Here is an 18,191-nt window from a genome sequence, read left to right as displayed (position 1 = left end):
TTGTAAAAAAGAACAACAAAGGTAACCAAAAAATAGTAAATATATTATGAAAAAAATAAGAAATGCATAGAATGGTGTGGGCATTCATATATAAATGTATGAAAATACATACATCTAGATCTATATAATATCAGTAGATTGTAGAGTTGTAATTAATAATAATACCATAAGTCTAAACAACTATAAGGAGAACCCATATTAAAACTAAAACGAAATAAAAAAAGGCAACGGAGGACTAATGAAGAAGTATGAAATATTATTTTCTTACATTCTTGTAATACATTTTACGGATTAATGGATGGTGTTCCTTCAGATCTTTATTCTTGTTTGTAGTGTATTCCATATAGGCCATATCTTCACCACCAGCAAGACCAGCCAAAGAACCTTCACCTCTGAAAGCTTTGGATTTCAATCTTTTATGAGAATTACCACCACGACCAATTGAACTATCCGCATCATCCCCAATTTCAATACCTGCAGCCTCTTCATTTTTTAATAACACTTCTTGTAATAATTCTCTTCTTTCTCTGGCAGAAGCATAGGCTAAATTTGGAAGGTTTTCCATACCGTGTAGATGTGTGATAACTTTAAATGCATAACCTTGGTCCACCAAGAAGGCCTGTCTTTTTGTGGAATAATACATCTCTTGTGTATCCTTTGAAACCAAGGAGTAAAAAAATGCATTAAAACCTTCATCATTACGTCTTTTAGCTCTCAAAATTCTACCCAATCTCTGAGCTTCTTGACGACGAGAACCATAATGAGAAGAAATTTGGATTAAACAAGTAGCTTCTGGTAAATCAATAGATGTATCACCCACTTTAGATAGGAAAATAGTATTAATTTGATCATTATACTGAAAGTTTTGTAAAATATTCATACGTTCTTGTTGTGGTGTAGACCCATAAATGAATGGCTTCCCAAGTTTTAATGCATATTCTTGTAATGCATAAACATTATCTGAGAAGACAATAATCTTATCACCTCTCTTTTCATGATATTGAATCAAAAATTGGCATGCTTGAAACTTTGTTGGATTCATAATGTATAACAACATTCTTTTTCTAGCTGATTCACGTAAATACTCCTGATAAAATTCTGCTGTCATTGGACACCAGACCTCTGCACATTGGACATTTGCAATATGACCTTTTTGAGAAAGTTCCATCCAATTAGCTTCGTATAACTTGGGCCCAATTAAAAAATTCAAGTCACTAATCTTATCATCTTCTCTAACTAAAGTAGCAGTTAAACCTAGCTTAGCATGAGCAGCAATAGCAGAAACAACTCTACGGAACATAGCAGCTGGAACAACGTGTACTTCATCCAAAATAATAAACCCCCATTCTCTACCAGTTAAAAAATCCATCACTTTTTGAGAATCATGAGATCTATTTCTTGTATTAGCAACCATGGAATATGTAGAAACAACCAACCCTGATTCAGTTTGAAACATTTCTTTATTATCTGATGTGAACACTGCACAATTCTCGGGTTGTAGAGTACACCATTGTAAGAACTGCTGCCTCCATTGCATTACAGAAACAGAAGAAGTACACAGTACAATCACTGATTTTTTAATTGTACATGCAGCTGTAATACCAACTAAAGTTTTACCTGCACCACAAGGTAAAACAATGATACCACTTCTAGCACGACCGTTACCAAACATTTTGGACAATGATTTTTCTTGGTATGGTCTAATCTGTGTTGATGGTTTCAAGTCAATATCTAAATCTGGGTTACGATGATCGTTCCTAAAATCATATTCTTCTAAGACAGGGTAATCTATTTCTTGACATCTTTTCTTCACTATTTCGACCGATTCATTGGCGATTTCAAATGAATGAACTATGTCTATATCATCTTCCTCTTCTTCTCCTTCATTGTCTTCGCCTACAACGGCACTAAACATTGCTTCAACATCGTTTGAGTTTACGTTCTGATCAGTTATACCATTTTTATTATTATTATTACTATTTTTCATATTTTTATTCTTGTCATCCGTATTAGAATTGTGTTGTTCACTGTCTATTCTTAATGGACCAATAATTGAATCCTTTAATAACATTTGTAAAATATCAGCTTGTGTTGTTTCTACAAAATATCTGTTATGTTTAATGACTAGTTTAACTTTACCATAAGAAACAGTTGCACTTTTGATAAAAGTTACTATCGATTGCGCTACAGGAACTTTTGATAATCTATCTAAAACAGATATAATATCATCAGTCTCTAAACCAACTGATACAGCAGCGTATAATGAATATGCAGTAATTTTATATTCATGGATGTGCGAGGGTCTACTTATAGGTTCTGCAATAGTAACTAAAAAATCTTGAGCTTGCTCAGCCAAAGGTGAAAAACTTTCTAATATAATCCTACCATCACTTGGGGATATCCATATAGGTCTTGAAGCATGATCAGGTCTCAATTTCAAATAACTGAAGTCATGTGATCTAAACATCCCTGAGACTGTATCTGGTTCAAAATCAGCAGGAATATCTTCATTTGCTGTTTGTAACAGCGACTGATCTTTAGCTGCCATCCTATCTAATGTACCGGTATTTCTGCTGTATCTTGACCTTCTTGAACTCCCACCGTTACCATAACGTCCGCTGCCATAATTTGTGGACCTTCTGGGTTTTGGTGACTCTGGAACGTCTTTATTTGCTTCCTCCCCATATCCATAGTCATCTTCACCGTCTATGAATTCATCATTTTCCGCCACAGAGTCATCAGTGGCAGCAGATTCATCATCTGAAAAAAAATTTTGACTCATTTCAGGAAATATGCTTGCACTTCTACTTTTAACCTGAATTTTTGGGGATTCTGGTGATTCTTGAGATTCTGTCATAACGATATATATATAGGTGTATTGTGATTTATATTTTAAATTTGGTTAAAGAAAAATGTAAAAAGATAATAATATTGTAGACAAAATAAAATAAAATAAACTATAACAGAAGGTTATTTAAAAGAATAGTCTATCAGTTTTGTTTCTATTAGGTTGTTATTTTTTTTGGCGAATATATATAGATTAAGAAAAATATAAAGGTATATTAATTAATAAATGTTTAAAGGTAAATGGATATAAACTGATAAATATAATATTGCATTATTACAGGGAATGATGACTGATAATATGCACTTTTTCTTTTTTTTAAAGTGTATATCTGGAAGGCATGAGGTTGTAGTCCATATTTTGCTTACAAAGACACTATTATAAGATCAATTTTCTTCATATTGATTTCTTTCTTTTTTTTTCTTAAAATTGAAATTTTTTGATAAAGAGGAAATGGAAAAAAGTAAAAATTATGAAGGTACAGAAAGTCGAACACAAACTAAATGTTCTTTTTAAACAAGAATTATGGAATTAAAATTTAGACCCTTATGACTGTGTAATGAATGATTGGAGGACAAAGAAGAAAAAGAGAAAAAATAAAATTGCTGATATTTTGCATATATATATGTCTTAATTACTTTAATATTTTAATTATAATTTAGATAAAGCAGATTTCGAGTAATCAATTATTCTTTCTTTGCAATAACTTTCATAATTTTTGGTAAATTGAGTTTGCCTTTGAATATTACTTAGATCATTCGATTTCAATTTAAGTTGATCGTGGTTTTCCTTAATATGGAAGGAGATTCTCTCAATAATCTTATTAATGACAATATCTGGGATCTCTAAATTTAATAAGTGGTCTCCATCCTCAATTATATGTGTTTCAATACAAGATATCGAAGTTTCAATAACTTCTCGATTTTCTTTAGGTGTCCAATTTGATACTCCACCTAAAATACAACAAACAGAGGAAGTGATAAATTTTAAATTATCAATCAGCCATGCTGCTCCTGGATTTAAAGTCATATAACATAAAGTATTTTGTAATTGAGTCATTTTAGTTCTAATTTGACCCTTCTTATTAATGGGGATCATCTCAAATTCAATTATTCTATCACGTATGTCCGATAAAACTCTTGTATAAAAGCTGTCATTCTCCATAAATCGTATGTATTCTGCTTCACTGTTAAAAGTGTCCTTTGTTTTACTCCATATGGAATGGAAAAACTTTGAATGCATAGATGTGGGTGATTTGTAATTTTTTATTTTTATATGTGGCACTAATACAGGCTCAACAGTGATAATCAAATTGAAAAACTCAGAACAGAAAACCCCACAAGAGAGTGCTTGGAACCCACCCATTGAGTGCCCAATAACAATATTTATTTCATTTTGTTGAAATTCCTTTAATGATACTTTACATGCATCCTTGGCTCCATCATTCCAATCAAAATCAACTCCTAGTTTAAATCTGTTCAATTCAGCAGAATCTCCATGATTTACTTGATCCAGTAAAATGACTTTATTGATTTGCCATTGTAGACTTGAATTATTCGAATTAATTATTTGTGTTATTCGAGCAATATAATATTCCCAAATGACTCTATTCATCCCACTACCATGGAGAAATAAAAAATTGATCAAATATTTATCATTAAATGAACTCTTATCTAATATTTGTGTATATAAGTCATAAACAATATATAAAGTATCGATGCCCGGTACTAATACGCTCTTTAATTTTCTATTTTTGGCTGCTTCAATAATCTTTGTTTCAACTTTAAAATTCTTTGCAATAATGTCTTTCTGATTCATTATAAGATAGCGGATACGTTATAGCTAAAAGCAATATTAATGGATTTTTTAGTGTGTTTACCTAGCAGTGGAAAGAAGCTGGGAAAATATATTGTATAAATGTGTGTTTAGCTAAAAAGAAACAGACAAAAAAAGTAAAAAACAAGTAAAAGATTAGAAAATTTGATTGTCTCTAACATGTCATATTAATGTCAGTCTTTATTTAGTTGTTGTTGCTATTTATATAATATTGTGCCACGAATATATGTAACATCAATTTAAAACCCTTTAGTTATTTACAATTTTCTCGGAACCAAAAAAAAAAATAAAATAAAAATAATAATAAACTCCGAAGACTTCAAAATAGCTAATGACGTAAATTGTGTTAATAAACAACAAATGTGATGATATAAATACAGCATGAATAGTGAACAGTATACAAATACATCTGTGAACATCTGATATTTTGAAGATAGTGTCATAAAGATGAATAATAAACATACATGAATGAGTAAAAGGGTCCATATGAATAATAGAGAGAGAAAGAAAAATCAAATTCTCTCCTATTTAAGTTCAAATTCGACTGTTATCGTATGAACTTTATTGTTTTGTTTATTCAGTATTAGAAATTAAGAACATTGTCGCTAATATTACAGTTTTGAATGTCAAGTAATATTTGTTTTTGCTTGCTTTTATCTTATAGATATAAATATCTTAGTCGTTATCACTTTCAGTTTCAATATCGGTTTCCTCTGGATTTGTATCATTTTCATCTAAACTTTTTGGTTTTTTTTGTTTTTGTGGCGAGGATAAAGACATTAAAGTTTCAACTACCTCCTTTTCACCCTCAACAGGTTTACCATATCTATCTAACTTTAATGTTTTCAGTTTATTAAAATTACTCTGATCATTATTGTCGTTGCTATTGCCCCACTTCAAAGGAGATGTGTTTTTTGGTATTTCTCCGTTCTGTGACTTTTTGCCAGGTGAAGCCAAAGCTTGTAGAAAAGCCAAATGTGCCGATGTTGTACTGTCTTCCATAGATATACCTTTACTGTTTTCAATCGTACCAGGTAAGTTAGTATTATATTTGTTGTTAAATTGCTTTATTGAATTAAATGTTTTGCGACTATTCTGAGGTTGATTTGATGGAATAAAATCATCACCATTTCCATATGCAAACTGATTTACATATGAAGAGGGAAATGCGTTATTGTTAATGGATGTATTTGATGGTTTTCTCTTAATGGGACTTTTAAACTTTTCAGGACTTTTAACCAATTTTGTTGTTATTCCACTATGATTGTTGTGATCCAAAGTTTCTTCCAATTCAGGTAAAGTTTTATCGACCCAACCATTTTGTAATTTGACAAAAGCATAATTTAATCTTGTTTTTAAATCATTAGAGATTTCTCGAATTGGTTTTGTGTCCTTTGTAATTAATGAACTATTGCCATTTGGTGATTTCAATTTAGGAGAAGGAGATAAAAACATTTCAGTATTTCTTGTCTTTGGAGTAGTAGGTGGTAATAATCTATATTTATGTACAGGTGAAAGGGTGTGACTATGGCCATGGTTATGATTATGTGTATATGTATATGGAGATAACATACTTTCTGGTTTATGGGAATGTGGTTCTTCCGTATTATTATCTTCATCCTCTAGGTGAATCAAACGGGTCTGTATAGGAGTAGCTAAAAAACTTGGATTATATCTGGTTTGGCTTTGCTTATCTCTTGGAGGTGAAGGTGTAGATAAGAGGTTCTTCTTTTCGTGGATTGACAAGTCTGTCTGCCCATCACTTGAATTTTGTTCATCCATTGATATCCTTCTTGATCTACTTCTTTCCGGGGTAGTAATGAGATCCATCTTTTTCTTTTTTTTTTATATTTAATTATTTTTATATTGAGTATTGTGTGTTAATAATAACAAAATTTCCAAGTTTGTAATTAATACACGTATAATAAAAACAGTACTTTTAATTCTTATGATTACTATAAATATCGTACTTTGTTTGAAAGTAATGTTTATTAGCTTATATTTCTTTATTCTTTTTTTTATCAATTCCAGACGAGATTAAAAGAAACAAAACTCAATTCAGTTCAAAGTAAATCAAATCAATTCAGTTTTATATATAGAAGTTAAACATTTAAATGTAGGTGCTTGAAATAATAATAGACTGAGACAACACCCACTCTCAACAGGGATATGACAAATAGAAAAGTACTTTTAAAAGGATTTTGGACTAACTAATCCTTCCTGTATATTTTGTTTACAAAAGTTAATCTATTCGCTTTCCTTTCTTTCCGTTTGTTTTTTCTTTTTTTTGTCCTTTTTCCCTTTATTTTTTTTTGTTTTTTATATCACATGTTTTGATTTCCTATTTAGGAAAGTATGTTCCTTCTTTTTTCCCGCTTACTTTTTTTGTATTTACAGTGTCACAATATTACAGCGACATAGACAGTTTGATGGATATTGGTATAGGTTATATTGATACATAGCATGACACTCTGTCAGAGTCTATACACATACATACATATATATATATATATATGCTTTTACAAATAGATGGGATATATATATTGTTACAAGTTTAATAGTCTGGTCCTTCTTTTCTTTACCGTGGTAGTATTGATATTTGTTGCTGACAGGGATTCTTGTTCCTCATTGTTCCCAAGTTTGTTTCCAGTCTCACCATCAGACATTAATTGGTTGATATCGTGTTTATCACATACTGTTATATTATCATTGCACAAGAAGTAATCATTTCTGATGACTTCATGACATAGAAAACATGTTAAACAACGAACATGGAACCTTTCTTCTTTGTCATTTTCAAGACATTCACCTTCAATAAAAATATCACATATCTTACATATTGTATTATTAACTATATGATAATCCATTTGACAATATGGTTCGTCATTCAATATGTAACATGGATTAGATTTGTTGAATTTTTGATTGCACTTAATACACTGGAAACAATCACGATGCCATTGTCCAGTCAATTCTTTAGCAAATCTCGCATTGAATGTGATTTCCTTATGGCACATTCTACATGGTCCCTCTCCAGTCTTATATTCAACCTTTAATGGTGGTACTGTCGTGGGTGTCATTGTTGTTGTAGTTGTTATTGGTTCTATAGCCTCTCGTATTTCTTCTATATCACTAATAGGTAATCCAGATAAATAATAGCTTGACTTTTTTGGTCTTTCTGTATTACCAATATTATTATTAGCCAATAGTAACCCAGGAGACGAAGAAGAAGAAAAAGAAGAAGTAACACTACTTAGTAAATTCAGCTCATTTTCTTTTGGCAATGCGCTATTATTTAGTTGGTCAATCAATTCATTTATTTTGTTAGATTTTGTGTTTTGTACAGTTAGGCGTAGTGGTTTAACAGCCTGTAATTCTTTGGAACTTTTATTTATATTTATTAATGATAGCAGTCTAGTCTCTGATGTATTACTCATATCGTTATTTAATGAATTTTCATCTATAGACTTCTCATCCTTGATATCATCAATTTCTCTATTATTTGAAGATGATAGATAGGTAGAAGTAGAATGTGAGATATCAGCATCAACGCCATTATCATCATTATCGTTTTTTTGTTTTCTCTCTACCACGCCCTCACCATTTTGTATATTTGATAATTTAGAATTAATATCATCAATTATTAGATTATTTTGTTTACTAAATTGATTCTGTAAATCCTTCTCCAATTCAATTTTAGAACTAGCATTTACATTTGGATTAGGGTTAGGACTACCACCAAACGCTTGTTTACTATTTATTGAAAAGTTTATTTTCAAATTAGATATTTCATTCTCCAAATCTGAGGTATTTCTAGTATCATTCAATTCATTTGAGCAAGAATCGTTCCCAGAAATATTTTTGATATCTTTATCATCACGATTATTCTTATTACTCTTAGTATCAGTTTTATATTTATTATTCTCAAAATCAAATAAAGAGTCATCATGAGATGTATTTATATTTGAATTGTTTGCAGAATCAGAGTCAATATTATTTGAACTACCTAAAGAGTTAATACCGTTAGTAATTACAATATCTTTATTATTACGATATTTATCAGTGTTATAAGGGATGTGATCATTTGTGAAATTTTTATTAGAAAATTCAAATTTTTTTTTGTTCTTCGACCTCAAATTTGGTGTAGATTTACTTGTTCTTAATATACCGTTATCTTTATTTTTGTTTGTGTCATAGATAACATCAAAGCCTGCTCTCTCTAAGACTGTCTTATACCTAACATTGGGATTTAATTTAGGAAATGGCGAACTATACATAGACACATACATGGTACCTCGTAAAACTCATACACACGCATATATATATATATATATGTATGTATGTATGTATATGTATGTATATGTATTTATGTATTCTTTTTAATATGTGTATAAGCTTACACGTGCTTGAAACTATCGGATATTCTTTAAGCCTATAGTCAATTACTAAATAGTATGAAGAACCAGCCAATACAAAGAACAAGATCAAATAGGTCTAAAGAAAGGAAAGAAAGTAAAAAAGAAGAAAATCAAATATGATAACTCACTGGACACTAGGTTTATTAAATGTCGAGAAGGGAGATGAGGAAATGGACAATTGTTGAACATTCTCAATGAGTATTTAGCACTTTACTTGGAAGATCGCTTTAATATCTTTAGATATATTCTTGTATTTTTATCGGTTTATGTATTTCAATTCGTTCTCAACCACGAAAAAGCTAAAAAGTAAATACCAAAAGACAATAGCTTTTCAATAGTAAATAAACACGACGCGAATGACAAAAAAATTTTTTTTATCACTTTGTTTTTTTTTTTGTTTTGTTTTTGAGAGAGAGAGAAAGGACAAATAAGCAGAGATATAATTATCAATACTTAGGTATTTTAATTACACGTGCTCTATAGATATGTCTGATAGGTAACACAAATGTTTAGAAAGTATGTATAATTTTGATAGTAGTTATTCTATGCGTATCAAAAGAAAGAACAAATCAGGCAAGAAATATTTGTCTTAAAAATAACATGATTAGAAGTATTAAAAGCTGAAATGCCTGTCCATACCAGTGCTTTATCAAATTGATTGTTTATTGTCTTTCCTTAACAAAGAAAATTATCAAAAATTGATAAAATTAGATGGATGAAACAGCAAAGTCATAAGTAGGTGAAACCTTATTGTGGATGAAATAAATTGAAATTTTATAATGGTTGTCTTGTATTACCTGTAGGATTTCAGTTCGGCATTGGAACATCGTTATCCAGTTATAATATAATTGTGGATTCATGATGTTCCTCTCTTTTAATATTTTCTCTTGAAAAATATTACAACCCTATTTTATTTGTAAGGGTAAGCTCTAAATATTTGTTCCTGATATTCTAACCCTAGATGGTTATCAGGAAAATAAGGGAAGAAAAAGAAATTTTTAATATTTCTTCTTTTTTTATTTTTACTCTTTTATTTTCTTCCCCTCTTAAATGTTTATTGTTGCATACAGAATTGAATGTGATATTGGATTAGGTAGTTTAAATACTAATGTAATAGTTATCTGCAGTAAGTAAAAAATTATACTTGATGAATGCTTTTAATAACTACTTGTGTTTCAAACCGGTTGTGTAGTATAAATCATATTTAAAAGAAAATACAAAAAAAAAAAAGCAAATACTTATGGGTATATAGATTGTATTAATGTGTCATATAAAGGTTAACATCACTATACTATAATTTATTTTTAGAAAAAGAGAAAAGAATCCAAGTGTATTGTTGGTTGAAAATCAGGTACATAGAGAAACATGTTTGAACAAAATCAGAAAAGTTCATATCCTGTTACACAATATCTTATCGAAAGATTCTATTCTTCCAATAATGACTTGATACCCAATGGACCTAACTTGTTGGATCATCGGAATAGTGACCAGTTGTTTAAGGTCTTAATCAGCACGGATAATATAAATAACAACAATACTAGTACAATCACGACAAATGATGATATATGTGAGGAGGAACAGGAGGAAGAGGAATTCAATGAAATAATTTTACCCTCAAATTCTAAATTATCTAGATTTCTAGTTAAATGCAATGAATATTTATTCCTTGGTAAAAATTCGTATGGTTTTGAAAAAGATCTATTGATTAAGGATTTGCAATGGGAAAGACAAAATTCTATTTCTTATGATCAATGGAAATTAACGTCTCTAAAATTAGATGAATTAACAGGTAGAGATCGATGGAAATTAAACATGAAATCTGATCTGTATGATTATGAACTTATTAATCAATTGACTGAATCTATGAAGAAATTTAGATTGGATAAAAATTATTCCGAATTATTGTATTTAATTAGAACCAATTGGAAAAGAAATTTGGGCAATTTGGGCAACGTAAATCTGTATAGGCATTGTAACATTGGAACTAAGAAAAAGATTGAAGATTATTTAGAAGAGTCTGAATTAAGTATCAAATGTTTGTTGGAACAAAATGAATTGGATGACAATTATCTTTTAGGCATATTACAACAAACAAAGAGAAATATTGGTAAAACAGCTTTGATGCTTAGCGGTGGTGCTACATTTGGACTTTTTCATATTGGTATTCTTGCTGCTCTATTTGAAGCTGAATTTATTCCCAAAATCATTAGCGGTACTAGTGCAGGTGCCATTGTAGCCAGTATATTTTGTATTCATACAAAAGATGAAATTCCATCACTGTTAGCGAATGTATTAAACATGGAATTCAATATCTTTAAAGATGAAAGAGATAAGCCAAGTAGTAGTGATTTTTTGTTGAAATTGTCAAGATTCTTGAAAGGTGGATCATGGTTCGATAATAAACATTTAAAAAATACAATGATTGAATTTTTAGGCAATTTAACTTTCCAAGAAGCTTATTTCAGAACAGGTAAAATTTTAAATATTACTGTATCTCCTGCGTCCATATATGAGCAGCCAAGATTATTAAATAATTTGACTGCCCCTAATGTTTTAATCTGGTCTGCTGTATGTGCATCTTGTTCTGTTCCTGGTGTTTTTCCTGCTACCCCCTATTTGAAAAGGATCCACAAACTGGTAATATAAGGGAATGGTTGGGTAAAACATCAGCTAAATTTGTCGATGGTTCTGTAGAGAATGATTTGCCTATCCCTCGGTTGTCAGAGATGTTCAACATTGATCATATAATCGCGTGTCAAGTGAATCCACATGTATTTCCTTTATTAAAATTATCAGTTTCATGTGTTGGAGGTGAAATACAGAATGAAATCAGCGCAAAATTTAAACAGCATTTGACTAATGTCTTTAAATATATGAATAATGAAGTTATTCATGGATTAGATATGTTATCTGAATTTGGTATAGCAAGAAATGTTACAACCAAATTAGCATCAGTCCTCTCACAACAATATTCGGGTAACATTACAATATTACCTGACTTTTCAATGTTAAATCAATCATATGAATTATTGAGAAATCCATCACGCTCTTTCTTATTAAGAGAAACGACTTTGGGAGCTCGTGCAACATGGCCAAAATTATCTATGATTAAAAATAGTTGTGGTCAAGAATTTTTATTAGACAAAGCTATTACCTATTTACAGGCAAAATTACTGATGTCTTCTTCGATAAAAAATCCTTTGCAATTTCAGGATGCATATAATTTAATTAAATTGACTGATAAAGCTCACATTGTACAAAATCAGGCCTCGAAAATAGGGCTCAATCAAGATCCGAATTTATTAGATGATAGTTTAATAGAATCTGAAAATAAAGATTCATTATTATTTATTCAAAACACTAATTTAGAAGATTTATGGAAAAAACATAGAATAAGATCCATGAGCTTAAGGCTAAATTCAAATGTTCAACCATTGTCAACACAAAAAGGGAAGTTGATGCTATATTATCCAAAAAGGCCTAGATACAATAAAGCTTTGTCCTTCTCAGGTAAAAATAATACATTTGTTGATAATCGTAAAAGAGCAGATACGACAACTAATACAATTATCGATATCCGTGATTACCAATATTATCATGCTAATCATAACTATGCAAGAGTAGATTCCGCATCAAGGATAAAGACAAATATTGATGATCCAGATAGTTCATATTCAAAAAATATTGATGGTAATACAAATAATTTGGCTCAGTATGATTCAACAAAAACAGGCTACGTTGATCGCACCGTAGATTCGTTTATAAATAGTAAAGGTAAAAATAACTAAATACGTATATTTATATAATGAAATAATTTGATAGAGATATGTTATGTTTATAGATGGAACAATGTTATTTTGTTTTCTTTTGTCTATTAGCAACACGATACATTCATACATATAATAATTATTTTGCAAAGACTATTTGTACTTAAAAGAGTTGACACCAAATTGTTTCCATGTTTCTCGTTCGTAAACACAATCAATTTTTTTAACATAACCTAATGCTTTGATGGAATTGATTGTTATATGTGAAATTGAACTACATCCATCTACCACTAAATGGTCTAAGGGTTCCTTATTTTTAATTTCATATAATTTAGATATAAATTCATAAACGGATACCCCTGTAATTGACATATTTAAAGACAAATCTAAAAGTTTCAATTTTTGTAAATCTGGTACTTGTAATGCTAACATATGCAGTGATTGATCATTCAAAGAACTCAATTGCGGTAATCTAAGTTCTTCTATATTATCAAATTCATGGAAAAAATCAAAAGGTGAAAATACATTTGAATTGTAATCATTTGGATATTGTTGCATATGGATATATGGGCAATCTCCAATGTTTAAAGATCTTAATGTTTTAGAAGATAAAGACGCTACAAGTCTATGTAATCCTGTCCCGCTAATTGATGTACCCATTAAATCTAGTTTTCTTAAGCTTGACAGATTATGTTTGTAATGGTATAAATTTTGAATTGGAATTGCTTCCATATCTATCTTTGGAAATATTTGATTTTCTCTAAACACTAATACTTCTAATGAACTATTTTTAAATATATGCTCTCTTTTGAACAGATTTAAAAGATTTGATAATTTACTATTATTATTATTCTCCAACCACAATTCTTTTAAAGAAGGGAATTTTCGTAACCATTTAAAGTCCTCAGTATTAGAACAAAATGTGACACCAGTTATATATAACTTAGTCATCAAATCATATTTGATGTTACTAATGGACGTAAAAAAATTTTTTGTTGGAAAATTCTTAATCTTTTTAGAATCACATATAAGTGTATAGCTTTGTAAATTTGGAGACCAATTATTATTAAGTGATTCAAGATCGCTATTTTCACTGTTATTACTATTATTTTGAGTTGGATGATTAACTGGAACAACGGCAGAATCAAATATCAATTCCAAATTAGTTAAATTATTAAAATAATTTAATAATTTAATTTCATATGGTTTATCTGATCGAAGACTTATAGTTAATGATAACTTCATTATATTTTGGCAAAAATTATCATTTGGCACAATATACCTAACAATATGTGACGTTGCGCAATTAGGTACAGATAGGATTAATTCATCACATCGATAATTTTGTAGCATTGTAAACAGTTTTTGTAATAATTTAGGTTCATCAGATGCTAAACGGCTTGATAGTTTTAAAGAGCGGAGCCATGGTGTGGCATTTTTTTCCGATAGAGATTTGGAGTACAGTTTTGTGATAAAATTATGAAATTGAAGAAACAATTTATTTGTTACTGACTTCAATATAAAATCTTGAAACCAATTTGAATAGTTAGTCATCACAATCCATTTATAATTATGAGATACTTGACACAAATGAATTAAATCCTTTACACTTAGACAATTCAAAATGTACTGTAATAATTCTAAGGGTAAAGATTCTATAAAATCAATTGTTTTACTACGATGTTTAGTATCTTTTGAATTGATTATGGTAGAATATATGTTTCGTTTATGAGACAAAGACAATTGTCTTTCTCCTTCATATATGTTATCTTTTTGTTGCTGTTTCTTTAATAATGACTGATGTTCCTTTATAGGATCAATAAAACTACGTTGTGAAAAAGTCTTTTTATTTTCTTGTTTTGATGCATCTGTTCTCTGAATTCTCTGTTTAACTAAACTCATTTGATATTTAACAATATTAACTAGTCTTTTAGACACATTAATATTGTATTCTTTGGATACTTCATTAAGTTCTTTTAACCCCCTTTGATAATTTTGGTAAGCATCTTGGTCTCGAAACAATTTCTGTAAAATTTTACCATGTCGAATATAACAAATCAAATTAAATGGTTCTTTCTTAATCATTTTACTACTGATCTTTAATGCTTTTTCCAGTTCGCCTAATTTTTCATAACATGCAGCAATATTGTCTAATATTTTGATTAATTGTGGGTGTACAATTGGAACATTAGGTATATCATAATTGACCAAACCATGCTTTGCTCTAATCTGAATAATATCTTCTTCTGAATATGATTTGATCAGCCAAAGAGTCTTAATAAATAGATTTTTTGCTTCCTTATACTGTTCATTTTTGAAGAAGGTGATACCAAGTGATATAGCATTGTCTATTGGACTGCTCATCTTTTCATTATTCATATCTCTTTCTTTTCTTTGGTTTTTAGTCAGTTAATGCTTTTTTTATGGTTATCTACATGCAACTGTGTAAGAAGTTATTGGAATACACTAATGAATCCGTTCTAACCCTTATTAATTTGTGAATGTATGTCTGTATCGATGAATAGATTCCTGAATTCGCTTGCGTAGAGTTAATTAAGTAATTATTATGTATTTATCTAACGAGAAAATTGAAGACGCAGACAATCTTAATGTTTACCAAAATGGTTAATGTTCCTATGTATGGCAGATACACATGTATAAAACCCACAGAAATGTTCATTTTATGATTTGATAATCTCAAATTAGTGATTATTATCAAAAATTTAGACGCTAACGTTTCTTCTTAAATTTGTTTTGTATCAATGTGTATAAATTCACTATCAAGATACAAAACAACGAGAATAAAGTTAAAAGTGATATAAGTCGACTAAGGTAGTAATAAAATATAAAAAATTTTGTTTTCGTGAATTATGGTTGGCATTGGTGATGGTATTTTTAATGCATTAGTAGTTTCAATATTATTGTTAGTGATCACATTCGTTATAGGTCTGTTACCATTATTCTGGCTTTCAAAAAAAGGTTTGAACTTTGAAGTTATCAATAATGATAATATCAATATTGAAAATAATACTCCCCTAGATCATCAACAAGAACTATATGTTCAAATATTGTCTTATTTTGGTGTCGGAATGTTATTAGGAACATCTTTTATGTTGGTTATTCCAGAGGGTGTAAATGAATGTTTGGCCAATGACGGTAATGTTGGATTGAATTTGTTAATTGGGTATCTAATAGTGTATGTATTAGATAGGTTCACTGGGCTTATCCTAAACAGAAATGAATTGTCTATTGAAGAAAGTTATCCTGGTTCTATCAGTAATATAACAAATTCGATAAGATTGGCTTCTTGGAAAGATATCTTTAAACATCCAAAACAAGTACTTCTAAACATTGTGAAAAATAATGTTGTCTTTGCACTCTGTATCCATGGGTTATCAGATGGGGTAGCTTTAGGTAGTAGTATTAATAACCAATCAGTGTTAATTGCTATGTTGTTGGCTATTGTAATACATAAGATTCCAGCTGTTTTATCCTTGAGCAGTTTAATGATTTCAAGACAAAATCTGCCTAAATGGGAAGTTATAGTCAATTTATTTGCATTTGCTGGTTCAACTCCCATCGGTTATGTAATTCTATCATTATTCAATTTACAACAGTTAGAGACTATGAATTGGTTAAGTGGGAATTTATTATTAATGAGTGGTGGTAGTTTATTATATGCTGCCTTTACAGCTTTTTCCTCTTCTGATGAAGAAAATGGTCATACTCATATTTTTAATAAGTATGGGTCACCTTCATATGATAATACTATCAAGAATAACGACTTTAAAAATGATAATATTCCAATTGATGAATTAGTTGACGTAAGAAATTATAAGATAGTTGAAAATCAATCATCAATTCGATCAAGTGATCAAGTTAATACTAGATTTTATGATTATAACCATGATAATTGCACAAATATGAACAATAATTCAAAATTGAAATATGATAAATCTGTTTATATATTATGTGGCATTATATTGCCAGTCATAATATCCTTTATTATAAGAGAATGATGATTAATAGAGAATTAAAATGAGCATGAAAAAATTAACTCTAATGGATAATAGAGCTTATATAGTAAATATGAGAAATTAATGCATTAAAAAAATAAATTTTGTATAGATGAATATCATTGATTCTAGGTATATATAAAAGAAAGACACGAATGAAAGTGTATCAATTCATATAAAATACTTATTTTCTATTTAATGATTTTCTTTTCAGCCATCTATCCTTTGTAATCATAACTTCGGTTTCTTTCTTTGGAGCCATGACTTTAGATTCAATACCAGAAGACAAAACTTCGACAGTGACAGGGCCTTTCTTTGCCACTTTTTTCTTAAATTTCTTAAAGTCTTTTTTTACCTTTTTTCGTTAATTGATCATTAATTTTTTTAATTATTTTTTCTTCTTGTAGACTTATCTTTTTATTCTTCATATATTCATCCTTATCACTCTCAATATGTTCTTCTTCATCATTAAAATTGATATGTCTTGACCTATTTATTGAGTTTATTATTTGGGGTTGACTTTCTTTATCTAAATTTATGTTATTGTTTATATTCTGAAGGAATTCTTCAGACAATTCTACCAAACCACCTTCTTCCTCGTCCTGCTTTTCTTGTGCTTTCTCCTTTTGTTGTTGCTCGATTTTTAATTTCTTTTCTAATTGTTGTTCCTTAAAAATCGTGTTTTGTTTCCTCCTTTTCTCCTTTAATAATCGTTGTTCTTCTTTAATCAACAATTGTTGTTCTTTTTCTCTCTTTTCTAAATCAGCTCTAGCTTCATCCATACCTTCTTCTTCTGGTGCATCATTGTCACTGTCGCTGTCACTGTCACTGTCATAAAATTTCTTTTTCTTATTCTTATTCATATTTGTATCTAAATCAGTAATAGTGGAAATGATATTACTGGATATATCATCATCATCATTAAACTTAACATGTGTCTTTTTTGAACCTGACATCTTTTTTTTTCTTTTTTTTTTTGGAGGGGAGGTTAAAAATATTTCTATGAATGTATGGCTATTCGTTGCTTAACGAACCTAAATATACATTCAAATCAGTTGTACCATAAAGAATTCGATTTAATTATTCAAATATTATATATTCAATGATTTATCTACATATTCTCTCTTTTTGTATGTTAGAAGGTTAGATTGCATCAAAAACGAAGAAAAAAAATTTTTTTTTGATTTTTTCAGAATTTTGCGATGAGATCGAAGAAATCCCTCGAGGTATAAAAACAGAAAATAAAATAAAAATGGCTGTATACTGTCATGCTATCTAAGATAGGAAGGACACGATGGTATTAGCTAAA

General features: G+C 29.5%; 8 protein-coding genes across 8 annotated transcripts; 2 read left to right on the top strand and 6 right to left on the bottom strand.

Annotated features, from left to right (window-relative positions):
- Nucleotides 1-256: 256 nt before the first annotated feature.
- Nucleotides 257-2,857, bottom strand: SSL2 (TFIIH/NER complex ATPase/helicase subunit SSL2; the record flags this gene model as incomplete). The annotated part of the gene is made up of 1 exon (XM_064857762.1): nucleotides 257-2,857. The coding sequence occupies one exon, from the start codon at nucleotides 2,855-2,857 to the stop codon at nucleotides 257-259; it is 2,601 nt and encodes an 866-aa protein (XP_064715600.1).
- A 639-nt stretch (nucleotides 2,858-3,496) lies between these two features.
- LPX1 (triglyceride lipase) lies at nucleotides 3,497-4,663 on the bottom strand (the record flags this gene model as incomplete). The annotated part of the gene is made up of 1 exon (XM_064857761.1): nucleotides 3,497-4,663. The coding sequence occupies one exon, from the start codon at nucleotides 4,661-4,663 to the stop codon at nucleotides 3,497-3,499; it is 1,167 nt and encodes a 388-aa protein (XP_064715599.1).
- Nucleotides 4,664-5,356: 693 nt separating this feature from the next.
- WHI5 (transcriptional repressor WHI5) lies at nucleotides 5,357-6,511 on the bottom strand (the record flags this gene model as incomplete). The annotated part of the gene is made up of 1 exon (XM_064857760.1): nucleotides 5,357-6,511. One exon carries the CDS (start codon nucleotides 6,509-6,511, stop codon nucleotides 5,357-5,359), a length of 1,155 nt encoding a protein of 384 aa, XP_064715598.1.
- Nucleotides 6,512-7,227: 716 nt separating this feature from the next.
- On the bottom strand, nucleotides 7,228-8,970 carry PWA37_001115 (uncharacterized protein; the record flags this gene model as incomplete). The annotated part of the gene is made up of 1 exon (XM_064857759.1): nucleotides 7,228-8,970. One exon carries the CDS (start codon nucleotides 8,968-8,970, stop codon nucleotides 7,228-7,230), a length of 1,743 nt encoding a protein of 580 aa, XP_064715597.1.
- Nucleotides 8,971-10,464: 1,494 nt separating this feature from the next.
- PWA37_001114 (uncharacterized protein) lies at nucleotides 10,465-12,887 on the top strand (the record flags this gene model as incomplete). The annotated part of the gene is made up of 2 exons (XM_064857758.1): nucleotides 10,465-11,667; nucleotides 11,922-12,887. The coding sequence occupies 2 exons, from the start codon at nucleotides 10,465-10,467 to the stop codon at nucleotides 12,885-12,887; spliced, it is 2,169 nt and encodes a 722-aa protein (XP_064715596.1).
- A 132-nt stretch (nucleotides 12,888-13,019) lies between these two features.
- On the bottom strand, nucleotides 13,020-15,245 carry DIA2 (DNA-binding SCF ubiquitin ligase subunit DIA2; the record flags this gene model as incomplete). The annotated part of the gene is made up of 1 exon (XM_064857757.1): nucleotides 13,020-15,245. The coding sequence occupies one exon, from the start codon at nucleotides 15,243-15,245 to the stop codon at nucleotides 13,020-13,022; it is 2,226 nt and encodes a 741-aa protein (XP_064715595.1).
- Nucleotides 15,246-15,736: 491 nt separating this feature from the next.
- On the top strand, nucleotides 15,737-16,885 carry ATX2 (Mn(2+) transporter ATX2; the record flags this gene model as incomplete). The annotated part of the gene is made up of 1 exon (XM_064857756.1): nucleotides 15,737-16,885. One exon carries the CDS (start codon nucleotides 15,737-15,739, stop codon nucleotides 16,883-16,885), a length of 1,149 nt encoding a protein of 382 aa, XP_064715594.1.
- Nucleotides 16,886-17,220: 335 nt separating this feature from the next.
- BUD21 (Bud21p) lies at nucleotides 17,221-17,838 on the bottom strand (the record flags this gene model as incomplete). The annotated part of the gene is made up of 1 exon (XM_064857755.1): nucleotides 17,221-17,838. The coding sequence occupies one exon, from the start codon at nucleotides 17,836-17,838 to the stop codon at nucleotides 17,221-17,223; it is 618 nt and encodes a 205-aa protein (XP_064715593.1).
- Nucleotides 17,839-18,191: the final 353 nt, after the last annotated feature.

The sequence above is a fragment of the Arxiozyma heterogenica genome (genome assembly GCF_036370985.1).
Source record: "Arxiozyma heterogenica strain weizmannii chromosome Unknown scaffold_15, whole genome shotgun sequence".
Taxonomy (NCBI): Eukaryota; Fungi; Ascomycota; class Saccharomycetes; order Saccharomycetales; family Saccharomycetaceae; genus Arxiozyma; species Arxiozyma heterogenica.
The sequence above is the reverse complement of the archived record's forward strand: the minus strand, read 5'-3'. Positions and strand labels throughout refer to the sequence as shown.